This window comes from Cryptomeria japonica, chromosome 6 (genome assembly GCF_030272615.1).
Source record: "Cryptomeria japonica chromosome 6, Sugi_1.0, whole genome shotgun sequence".
In the NCBI taxonomy this organism is placed as follows: domain Eukaryota; kingdom Viridiplantae; phylum Streptophyta; class Pinopsida; order Cupressales; family Cupressaceae; genus Cryptomeria; species Cryptomeria japonica.
This window is the reverse complement of record NC_081410.1, coordinates 571,703,766-571,716,494: the sequence shown is the minus strand read 5'-3', so window position 1 is coordinate 571,716,494 and position 12,729 is coordinate 571,703,766. Positions and strand designations below refer to the sequence as shown.

The 12,729-nt window shown below is 36.6% G+C and overlaps 1 protein-coding gene across 2 annotated transcripts in view; it reads right to left on the bottom strand.

The window, feature by feature from the left end:
* The window catches only part of LOC131077453 (pentatricopeptide repeat-containing protein At4g18975, chloroplastic), a 74,543-nt gene that overhangs the window by 24,863 nt on the left and 36,951 nt on the right, over positions 1-12,729 (bottom strand). For both annotated transcript variants that reach the window (XM_058014943.2, XM_059207493.1), the window contains exon 4: positions 7,351-7,494. In XM_058014943.2, the coding sequence (XP_057870926.2) occupies positions 7,351-7,494 (144 nt within the window). The remainder of the gene's footprint in view (positions 1-7,350; positions 7,495-12,729) is intronic.

Genomic DNA, 12,729 nt, shown 5'->3' with positions numbered 1-12,729 from the left:
CCTGAGGGACAGGAGCGAACTAGGCATTTTGGGACCCTTGTTGACGTTTCAAAATCTTCAATTTGTATTCAATGAATTCATTTCACCGTCTTTCTTGCCTTCAAACACAATCTTGACTTGATCTTTGCCTGAATCTCGCCTTATGAAAAATATCGCTCCGGTCCCTTGGAGAGGGACGGGAGCTACAATGTATTTCGCCTTGGTCCCTTCCTGAGGGACAGGAGCGATTTTGGCATTCTGGACCATTTTCTTCATGTTTGCTCTTCAAGTTATATTCATTTGATAAAACATCTTCCCTTGGACCTCTTCAAATTGTCAAGTCGTCAAAATCTTGCAAGGACAAAGCAAAATTTGATTTGTAGCTCCGGTCCTTCACTGAGGGACAGGAGCGAACTTGACCCCTGGAGGCATTTCCGTGCTCATGAAAATCTTCAATTTATATTCAACGGAAAGATCACGCCTTCCTTGATCACTTCCAATTCGTAACTCATCTTGACCCTGCAGGAATAGTAAGATATTCGAAAACGAGCTCCGGTCCTTCACTGAGGGACAGGAGCGATTTTGCTCCTACAGGCCAAAATAACATGATTTTATACATTTCATCACTTCACAAGGCGAAAACAAATCATTTCCAATGCCCGGGATCAAAAATCAAAAAACTCAAAATTTGGTTGAAAATATTCAATTGGACAAAAATTCACATTTCATCATCAACACTTAGACAAATTTAAGCTCTGCATTCAAAAATTCCAATTGAAAATAGACCACTTGGCGAAAACATTGCATTCAAAATTTGCATCCTACGAAAGGAAGCTCAAAAGCTCTCAAAATTGACTGGATTCTGGCCTGAAAAGATGGCAATTAAAACCCTAAGGGTTAACCCTAAATCCAGACAACTAACCGTCTAACAAAATCCTAAAAGCGAAGCGAAAAGCGAGTGAAAAACGAGCAAAAAGAGGGGGTCCCCATTTCAAATGGGGCGATGTGTGAAATGGTCACAACAGGTAGAGGGTCATAAGGACACCCCATCATATTACCCATCCTAGCTTACCATGATTATCATCATATTACCCATCCTAGCTTACCATGATTATGGGTTGCTTTAATTAGCTTAGAGAATCTTACAATCAAATAGCAAGTTGTGATTTGTGTTCGTGATTTCTGAATTTATAGTTTAATTTGTAAATGCTATTTACTTTTATGTGTTATGACTGTATGCTGTTTTCTAACTTATTGCAGGATTTTCCTTTGAAAAGATAAAGGTATTCTTTCTCTAACCCTCCCTTATTAACTAAGAATAGTGATCTAGGGCAAAACTAGGGTAATTAACAAGAGGGGACATTACATTAAGCCCTCACATTTGATCTGCAAAGAGCCTTTTAAGCCTAAGATATATCGTTCTACTCTAATTCCACCAATATGAAGCAGAGCAGCAAAGGAGGCTCAAGTTGTCAAAATAGCATTCAACTTTAAAATCCTTTAAGGCAGGTCACTGATACGTGGAGCCTTTAATTTATTCTAATTTGTCTGTATTACACAACATGGAGGAGATGATTTTTCAGAAGAATATTTTATTGGTGACGGGCAGTAAAAAATCAGGTAAACTTGCTGCAATGCCTACTTTTTCTACTTCAGTTTGGTAAATATTGACTGTGTGCTACTCTTAGTTTTGTTGCTTGAAATATGATAGGAAAACTAGAGATATGCATCTGAAAATATTTAATTTGGGTGCTAGGGTTCCTGTAGTTGTCTGTACATTTTGTGCCTTAATCTGCCTTCCAACCCTGATTTACCTGCTAAATTTTCACCAAGTAGCCATGGCTAGCTCTAAGGACCAGGATGGTCTTGCCTAAATCAAAAAGAGAGAGTGTGCATGAGCTAGCAGAAGCAGCATGATAACCAAAAACAAGGCAATTGAAAATATCAGAATGATTGTGTTGTGCAGGATGAAACAAATTTATTTCCTAGAAGATGCCCATCAAGCATATTATGGACTCATTGAACACATAACATTCAAGTAGATGGACTTGATTATTCTGATTGACATAAATGGCTATATGATGACAAAAAAAATCCCTGTATCTTCTGCAGCAATCTTTTTTTTCTGGCATTCTGTTTCTTTTCCTGATCTGTACAGATCAAAACCTAAGCCAGTACGTGTTCATGATTCGAAGAGGGAGATGAGAAGATAAGCGATCCCTGAATTTGGCAGTGAGCATATATGCCAGATCCTTTTGGAATACAGACATAATGCCTGATTCAGTTGTTTTTTTCATTCTAGAGAGCATCAGATAAGTTGTATTTAGTAAATAATCTAACATTGTTAGGTAAAGTGCTGCCCTGTTTGCTACTAATTTTTTTGCACTTTACCTTGAGTTATTTTGTCAAACAGTTGGCTTGCAAAGAGGTTATATTTTCAGACTCATGTTTTACTGGTTTGTTGTGTTTGACCATAATAATGCATTGACAGAAATTGCTTATAACAACAGAAGAAGTACAAGGAATTCAATTAAAGCAATATACAACACAATATGAATATCATATGAAAATATTCTCTGACATTATTGCTGCAAAATTAAATCTGATATTATTCTGAAATACTTTACAGCAGAGCACAAGAAACTAGTAATCCCACACCTAGCTGTAAATAGTTCCTCATGCCAAGAAAGATATAATCTTAAGAGATAGGCATTTACCATTACAAATGTTCATGAATTGCAGCTAAATTTAGAGTCCACGCCAGGAAGCAAGAAGTCCAAATCTCCACACAAAAGATGATAAAGAACTTCAACCATGAAAGAGGCCATGTCCAAGTCTTCAGCTTCCACCCCAAAAAAAAGATTAACACCACATGTGCCACCAGATGGATGCCAAACCCTTTTAGTCTCACGCCAAACTACAAAGGCTAGAATGTAGTCACACGACCAGCATCACAAACATCACATGCCAGGCACAATGAGGAGGGCCGCCAAAGACTACAAAATCTCATGCCAAAAAGTAGATAAACAAACCAAGAAAACTTGAATCCCTCGCCAAAAATAAGGTAACCATGCCAAGAAATGAGATTTGTTGAGTCTCAAAATCGCATGCCAAATCAACCCAAAGTCTCACACAAAATACGAAGTATTAATCCATGCTAGGAATATAGAGATTAATCCACGCCAGGAATAATTTATCAAATGTTGCCTCTGAGTCCTCTTGCAATCTTGTCACTAAAAGAATCCACACAAGAAATCTCAAATCTGAAATGCATTGTGAAATACCTATAAGATATCTCCAACAAATACCAGCCAAAGTAGATCTTTCACTGCTATAGCTAATCTTCTTCAAGAGGGTTTTTGTCCCCAAAAAGGCTAATTGGACCAAGTCCAAATCTCCAGAACCACGAAGGGTTTTCTCAAACAGATATCAGAAATAATAAACTCAACGTACCGAATGAGCTCTCCATCCCCCTTTTTATAAGCGTTTTAGGGGACTTTCCAAAAACTCCCTTTTAAAATCATTTCATTAATTTATTAAGTCTTTTAACTCTAAAAAGTGATTTAATTTACTTTTTAAACATTTTCAGCACTTAAAGTCAACAGTTAAAACTTTTTGTTCTCTTTCTAACGAGCTATAACACTAAGGTGTGCAATAAATTATTTTAATTAAAATAGAAACCTTAATGAAATTAAATAAATATAGCTCAATAATACACCCAATTAAGGACAATGGTCAAAATGCATTGGAATTGAAATATGACTACATAAGAGTGATCCCAATGATGAAAGATGATAAACAAACCCAATTGTGCGAGTTACTAAAAATAGACGCTTCCTCCAAGAATCTTGGAACCCAAACCAGAAGCCAAAAATAACATTTGAAAGCATCATATGATTCCTCTAAACCAAGGATGGAAAAATTGTTGAAAAATCGCCTAAATCGCTATTTATTGTGAGTCAATAATGCAGATGATTTAATCGTCGTTTAAATCAGAGACGATTTTCGCAATTTTCAGATGCAAAAAATCGCAATAAAATCACGACTAAAATGTAAAAAATCACGATAATGGTGAAGAGGGTTGGTGAAAACTGAAAAATGTGCACCAATTTAAGATGGAATTGACAAGGAGAGCAGAGATAACGGTGAAATGATTGCGACGAGGGAAACGATAGACCATTTGTATGCTCGTCATCCCATTTCTATATGTTGCTTGTCATTTTTCCGTTCTTAAACAGAAGTTTCTGCGATTTTATTGGCTTCCTCCCTCCAACAATGAACAAAATTTTTGGCGATATTGGTCGTTACACTTCTTCAAGGGACTCAAGTAGTGGGCAGTTATTTTATTTTAAAAAACTTAAAGTTCCCTAAGTTGCATGTATATTCATTTGAAAAATCTTTGAAAGATTCGAGACCCTTATTTATATAAAGGTATTAATTTAATTTTTTTTTTAAATATCTTATCATGTAATATTTATTTATATTTTTTAAATGATATTTTGTTTTATTAAATTTTTATTATAAATTATAATTAAAGTTAATTTAGTTTTTTAAAATTAATGTAATATATTTTTATTTTTTACATTTTAAGTTGATTTATATATGATTGAAACCAGTAATATGTTATGTTCTATAAATTTAGTGTATATGTGTGTTTTTTTAAGAATATTTTAAGAAATTATATATTTTCAAATGTTCGATAAATTTGCCGATTTTTTGAGGAATCCAGATTTTTTAAAAATTTTGGGCCAAAAGATTGCCGATTAAGAGTTTTTCATCTTTGCTCTAAACCGTTTGAGCTCACTGGCAACAACAAATTACCCCCTTAACAAGTTGACAGAAACCCAAAAAGTCAGCAAGAACTGCATTGCTAGAGAGCCTAAAACTGGGGACATTACATGTTGACACTGTTATGATGTGGTGTCAGAGGTCATGTCACCACTCATAAGATTGATGTTGATGGCATGAATATTGATATTTAAAAAATTGATATAAACTTTGGATTCATTGTTCTCTATATATGTAACACATTGACTCCTAGTTAATGGGTTAGCAATGTAGTCAGCCTCCAGATTTAGATTGCTGTCACACAAACTAGAAGTTTTTTATTATGCTCTATGGCTGAGGCCCTGTTACCTCATATGTGTATACCAAGGTTACCAAGAAACGGGGATACTTGGAGACGCTGGAGACTGGTACTGGTACCGGTACTGGTACGCCTAATTTTAAAAAATAGGAGAGGGGGTACTTCGAGACACCAAATTTTTTTTTATATAATTTAACAATTTCTAGAGAGTATCATGACATAGAACTTTGAAAAGAAGAACAGTCGTAAAGTTTAACGTTAAATTTAAAATTGAACAAAAATTGAAATTAAAATTGCTTATAATATTAAATCTAAGTGGCATGTGCATCAGTAAGTTTCCGGAGACGTTTCCGGCACCGAAGACGCGTCTCAGGGGGTAGGAGACGGGTCTCCTGGTAACGTAGGTATATACACACACACACAAGACCAACAAGGAAGAAGATAAATTTCTGAAAATTTGTGACAGCAATCTGCTGTTAACATTGGCATGAGATCAGCATACCAGCACGTTAAGTCACAAGGTTCATGTTAATGTTCAAGTTTGTCAAATGATATAAGCCCTGGTGCTACTCTAAAACTTCCAATGCCATCCACTGTTCCCCTCCCGGCTCCTTGGACACATCCCAAGCTGACACTTTCTTCTTGGCATTTAACCAACCAATTCCATCACCCAAAACCTAAAACCTCATAGCATGGATGATTTCTTGCGAAACTGCTCTTTCTAACACACAATCCACCAATGAAGGCAAGATGAAGGTGCTAGTGACCTCCAACTTGCCCCTAGTATGGGTGACTAGGAAATGTTTCAGGACCATCCTCAAATACAGACTAAAAGCTTTGAGATCCTGAAGTTATTGGTAAATCACTAATAGCTCCTTACTAAACACACTAATATCCCCCACGTTCGTTGGTGTTTTGGGTTCTCCTGACACCTCTTGCAACTCCATGTTTGATTTGTCCTCAAAACAGTCCAAACAATGCTAAGATGCCACAGAGACACAACACCCAGCCCTATATGTCAGCAGACAACACCACCAATGACCATGTTTTCCTTAAACTTAGAAAGGATTGAAGCCCTAGAACAAGCCATACCTACATCTCCATAGCCCAATGGACCAGGCACACTGTTTACAAAATTCAAAGATTTTGAGTGAGGCCAACAGAAAATGGAACACAAACTTGAATTGAAATCCAAACCCCTGAGGAAGGGATCCTCGGGTTTGATAAAGTGGCACCTCCAAGCAATGATACATTGCAGCCACAAGAACAACTGAGTAACCACAAAGGCTTCAGCAAATCAAGCTCCCAAATCCCCTTGTAACCATATAATGTGAAGAGACCACAACAAGAAAATGACTGAAAAATGCGAAGACACCGTGTGATGAAGGACATGAAATTGAAGGCCACATGCACTTATTGAAAATTCTTACAAAGTGTTGTGTTTATTCCCTTGATTTGTCCTAGGTTGGTGATGGGTTTGTTGTATCACGTTTTAGTTTTTTTATTGTGAGTGTTGCCTTGATTTTAAAATGCCATCCATTCAGAGAATTCCTAGCTAGTGTTGATCAGAATTTACATGGCATATAGGAGGATGTTCTCCAAAAGAAGAGCCATAAAAAGAAAAACATTAATAAAGTGAAGAATGGAAATGCAAGAAAACACTTTAGAAAATCAAAAACTAAACAGAGTTTTACAAAACATAGATATCCCTTATGCAAAACCACTTCAAATGGAAAATGGCTTCAACCCTGTCATAAAATTAGGAAGCAGCAGCCATACCAACCAGAGGCCGAGAGAAACATGAAGGGATAAAAAATGGGGGCATAGAATAGAGTTGAAAGCCCAAAGGATGTCACAGCCACCTCTCAAATCTACCACATAGCATGGGAAAACTATCAAATATAGCAAACTGCAACAAGGCAATTACCATCTTAATAGTTGTAACCCCAGCGATGATCTATTTAACTCACTAATAAATAAGTTGTGGCTTAAAAGGTAGCATATCTATTGGAACAATAGCTAACAACTCAAAATCTAAGTAGAACCATTACTTGTCAATACAATAGAGTGCTATCTTCCCATTGGCAATTCTCGATCAGTTAAAATGACAAAGAAATTATTATTGACATTCACATGAATGTTTAAAACTGTGTCCATATTGTTTACTTTCACTCAATTGATTAGATTATGTTGTATTCTCGAGGATTATTCACCCCACCTCATTTAAGCTTAATTTAATCCAAACAAGAAAGAAACACAAGGGACAAAACAATAAAAAAATTCACCTGGATTATTCGTTTCCACTGACATCTCTGCTTCAAAATTCCAAGGGCTTTAGTAAGAACAATCAAGGGGAACTCTTCCTCCCAGGCTACCCATTGGTCTAGTGCTCCATAAACTGAACACTTGTCATTTGAAAGTTTCATAACCTATTCAACATCAATGTAATGAGTACAATCAAGATTTGCTAATGAAATACATTCATCCAGTCAACTATAAATATTACACACATTTTGATTTATATAGAAATATTTTTCTAGAGGAATTGACTTGAGGATGAAAAAAAATGCAGGCCATTCAAATAGATGAAAGTGACTCATTGGAAAAGAATATGAGTTTATGAATAACTCTATTATGACAATAATCCTATCAATCACTTCTATAAATCCAGAGTAAAAAAATAAAACAAATTAGACAAAAATGATTGCAGGACACTCTTCTTCATAATTTAACAAGTGGCAATTTGAAATTTAGTCATCTTAATGGTCAACAAAAAGGCGAAAATTGTTGGTGCATATTCTCATCTCTTGTAATCCCACCTCCTACTTTCATGTGCCAACATGTATTCCTTTGGATGAACTATAAACTATAGTGGACCTAATCAAGTACAAGTTTTGTGTACCTTGAGATTCATATTTTGTAGGAGATGCCTAATGGTGCAATATGTTCAACGAAGGCATGCTTTTGTATAATAGGAGGCCAAGATGAAATAAATAACCAAGAATAAAGCATTCACATGTATAAAAATAGATGGGGGTATGACCCTGTCTATTATCCATTATTCATGTGCTAAAGTTCATATTGGTTAAGGAGTTGCATAGATCTTGAGGATAACAATGCTTGTTCAAATAAAAGTTTCATAAAAATCCATAATCCATCATTCCAATTTGTTTGTCACCTGTTTTACTGTTTCCTTTTAGATCTGCTAGACTGCAAACCTCATAACTTTTCTCAGGCATTATTCAAAGAAGCTCGCACACAGACTGCCGACTTAATAAATCCTCCTCTGACTAGTGTTGGATGTTGTTCATCAATTGCAAAATTCTAGGCAAGGTTGTCACAGAACTTCAAAATTGTTCAAGTTGTTAATTGCTTTTGTTTGGGTCTATGAAGAAAGATTTGGACCACTTGTGTGCCTATCAAGGTCAGATTTTCAAGTTAGTAAACTTCTGTACTATATCTGATGCATAGAACCTTTTGCGTTGGATCTAGTACTATATTGGAAAAAATAAACCAAAAATATGGGAAAAGTAAAATAGAAGAGATATTACAAACTCATTTGAAGAATTCATTCAAAGGCAGTGATTCAATGAAAGAATATTCAAAGAATACAAAAGGGTGCGATTAAGAGATATATTGTTAAAAGGCTCAATATAGAGGTGTGTCTCATTATGAGACAAGATATATAAGAGAGGTCAATTTATGAGATAAGTGAGTGTGTGTATGTGAATAAAAAGAAGTCAGATAAAGTTCATACGTCAATCTCAAAGGGAGCACTCTATGCAGATCATTGCAGACCTGTGAAGAAATTAATGAGTATATTGCAGATTTTAAAAAGGATGATAATGGTCATCTAATGATAGACTCATGATCAGATTTTATAAAAATTTATAGTAGATTTGAGGAAGACTTTATAGTAGGTTAAAAGAAGAGAACCAAGCATATATACAAGTTGATAAGGAGCCATCAGTGAAGACTTTTGAAGAAGGTTCCATGCGAAGTTAAAGAGGGCCTTGAAGCAGAATTTGAAGCATATTGAAGAGTGTAGTATGGCAGATTGATAATGGGTTTCATGATAGATTGAAATCAGTTTTGTGGCAGATTCATTGTCACCATAACAGCAGTTTGAAGAAGAGGGTTTGTGGAGAAAACATTATATCCATCACCAATTGGAGTAGCAACATTGGTAAGGTGGAAAAGTGAATGAGGGGTTGGTGCCTCTAATGGGAAAGTGGTCACGAACTAGAATGAGAGGTTGGTGCCTTATTGGGAAAGTGTCTCACAAATAGAATGAGGGGTTGGTACCTCTAGTGGGTTGATACCTACGAATTTGTTAAAGTTTCCTATATATATAAGGAAGCTATTTTACCGTAGTTTTCTCCCATAAAGGTTCTGTTGTGACGTTTCATACATCGCCCCATTGCAAATGGGGACCCTGTTGTGACCATTTCACACATCGCCCCATCAAAATGGGGACCCCCCCTTTTTCTGAGTTTTAGTTGCTTAGTCTAGCCTCTCTCTCCTTTTCAGGATGAAATGAGTGAATTTATAAGGTTTGCATACCATGTCGGTTGATTAAAAGCTTAGTTAAGGAGTTCATTGAAGTTGCACATTTCATGTTGAGTGATAGATGAGTGAATTTTCCTTGAGTCTTTTGCTTGAGAATTGGTGTAAGTATGAGTTTGAGCAATTGAATGAATTATTCCAAGGATTGATATCTTGTGCAATGAAGTAGCTCATTTGTAATCCGCCTCATTTCTAAGTCCTAGTTAGGTTTTAACTTCATGACTTCATAGTTTGAAGCGAACTTCAGGTTTCAAGGATTTGGAGAGAACTTCAGGTATGAGAGTTTTGGAGTGAACTTCATGAAGGAGGAGACTGGAGCAAATTTCACCTTCAAGGCTTCACAAGAGAAATGGAAGATAAGGAGATGAAAGAAATTTACAAACACTTACTTCATGTTCAAGTGTTCATGAATGAACTTCAGGAGTTGCTACTTTGGAGCGAACTTCATGAGTGAGACTTTTGGAGCGAATTTCATGCTTGGGAGATTTGGAGCAAGCTTCTTCACATTGGAAATGGAAGAATGAGGGAAATCGCCTACTTCATGATCAAACACTCGAGAGCAAGTTTCATGGGTTGACCATTTGAATCAAAATTCCTACTTCATGACTTGCCTCCTTGGAGCGAAATCCTTACTTCATGACTTCATGTAGAGGAGCAAAATTCATACTTCATGATTTGAGCAAGTGGAGCAAAATTCCTACTTCATGACTTCACCTTTTGGAGCGAGTTCCTAACTTCACGAGTAGATGATCTCAAGCGAACTTTATGAGTTTAGGTATTGGAGCGAATTTCACTTGAAGGATTCACAAGCGAAATGGAAGATAAGGAGATGAAAGAAATTTAGAATCACTCACTTCATGTTCAAGCATTCACAAGCGAACTTCAGGAGTTAGCATCTTGGAGCGAACTTGAACTTCATGAGTTGATGGTTAGGAGCGAAATTCACAACTTCATGAGTTGCAAGAGTGGAGCAAAATTACAACTTCATGACTTTGCCTTTAGGAGCAAACTTCATGACTTTGCCTATAAGAGCGAAATTTCTTACTTCATGAGTTGAGCTTTTGGAGCGAAATTCCTACTTCAGGAGTTGCCTTATTGGAGTGAACTTCATGACTTCACTTCTTGGAGCGAATTTCATCAATGAGCATGCACAAGCAATCCTACATGAGCGAAGTTGAATAAGAAATGAAGGATCATCGCCTTGAGTAGATGCAATGCCAAATGAACATCATGAGTTGTCATTTTGGAGCGAACTTCATGATTTCACCCCTTGAAGTGAACTTGAACTTCATGAGTTGATGGTTAGGAGCGAAATTCATGAATAGAGAGATTGGAGCGAATTACATCTCCAAGCCTTCGTAGGTAAAGATGAGAATCAAAGGAATGAAGCAAATTCAAGAACATAAACTTCATGAATCCAACTTTTGGAGTGATATCCTTACTTCATGATCTCACAGTTTGGAGCGAACTTCAGGTTGGAGAGTTTTGGAGCGGATTTCACATTTAAGACAACTTCATGAGTTGGAGTGATGGAGCGAACTTCAGGTTTGAGAGATTAAGAGTAGATTTCATGCTTGGAAAAAGCGAACAAACTTAGCAAACAAGGTGATGGAAATGAGACTTCATATACACACTTCCTTAGAACGGATTTTGCAACTTCATGAACTTGGACAATTTGGAGCGAACCTATTGACAACTTTGTGAGTTTAAGATTTGGGGTGAACTTCAGGTTTGAAGGATTCTGAGCGAACTTCATGTATAAGTGATTTGGAGCGAACTTTTTCTTATGTTTTGTAAATAACCTTAAGTGTTGCACGTTGAAAGAAGATTAACAATAACACTTTGGCGCCCTTGATATAATTAGAAAATTCAAAACATTCAAGTCAACCAGCAAGAATGAAACCAAATTTTATTTTATTCTTATTAGACAAGTTGGCCTTAGGGTAAAAGACACATCCATTCACCTTAGGCGCCTATAAAATTAAGTTTGAAATCCTCATTTGAACATCACTTCAAATTAAAACATCTCTGATTAGCAGAATCAAGAGCAGAACAGCGAATTTTAGTCATCAAGGTCAGCAATTAGCGAATTCTAAGTTCAAGATAGCGAAATTCATTAGGGAAGGAGAATTCAATCATTATCAAAGCGAATTCAACCATTCAAGTTGCAGGTTCAAGGGTGATAATCAGCGAATTTTATCTGAGAGAGCAAATACCTACAGCAGACGCACCCCAAAGATCAGTAAGTTCATCTTTTGGAGGGCGAATTTGTTCATCTTCACCCAGCTCTTGCAGATTTTTTTTATCATCATTAGTCTTCAGGCAAGGTGAAATCAGTAAAATCTGAGGTGAAGTATAGCATTTTGCTTGATAGAAAAGTCATCTTAGGTCTGATTATAGTTAAATTTTGATTGAATTTCATTGAATCAGATCTGCATTAACCACAAAATCAATCTTGTTCAGTCATTAAACTCATATTCATTAAGAAGATTGATTTGAATTTTCATTTCACCTACCTTTCACCATGAATCTAACTTACACATCTCTTATAGATGAAAGATGGCAGCTCCCAAACAAAACAAGACTCTCTCCCGCCAAGCACTTATCAAGGAAGATATGAAGGGGAGCGTATTTGAGAGCAGGATCACGTCGAATTGGAGCAAAGTTGGAGACACTAATCTTGGCAAGTTCGATACCAAGAAGTTTTGCCACCCATCATACATCAACGAACCTACAGCGATAGCCAAGAAGATGATTGAAAGTGGACTCATAAATGCAGCTGGCTTTTCTCCTGTGGTGCAATGCTATGAGCTCATCATAGAGTGTGCTCAGCACTATGACTCTGAATCAAGGAGAATTATGGTGAAGGATGGGAAGGTGCTCGCATATCTCTTAGAGACAGCAAACAGAGAGACATTTCATCTACCCGAGCCCAAGGGAATGATCTACATAACCTTGGAAGGAGCTAAATCAGCCTACAACGATGACCCTGATGCTTGCGCGAAGATCATCGACAAATTTTGGTTGAAGAAGAGTAGAGGAGGAAGAAGCAGATGGACTGATAGACTACATAGGATAGACTTCAATGATGAATATAG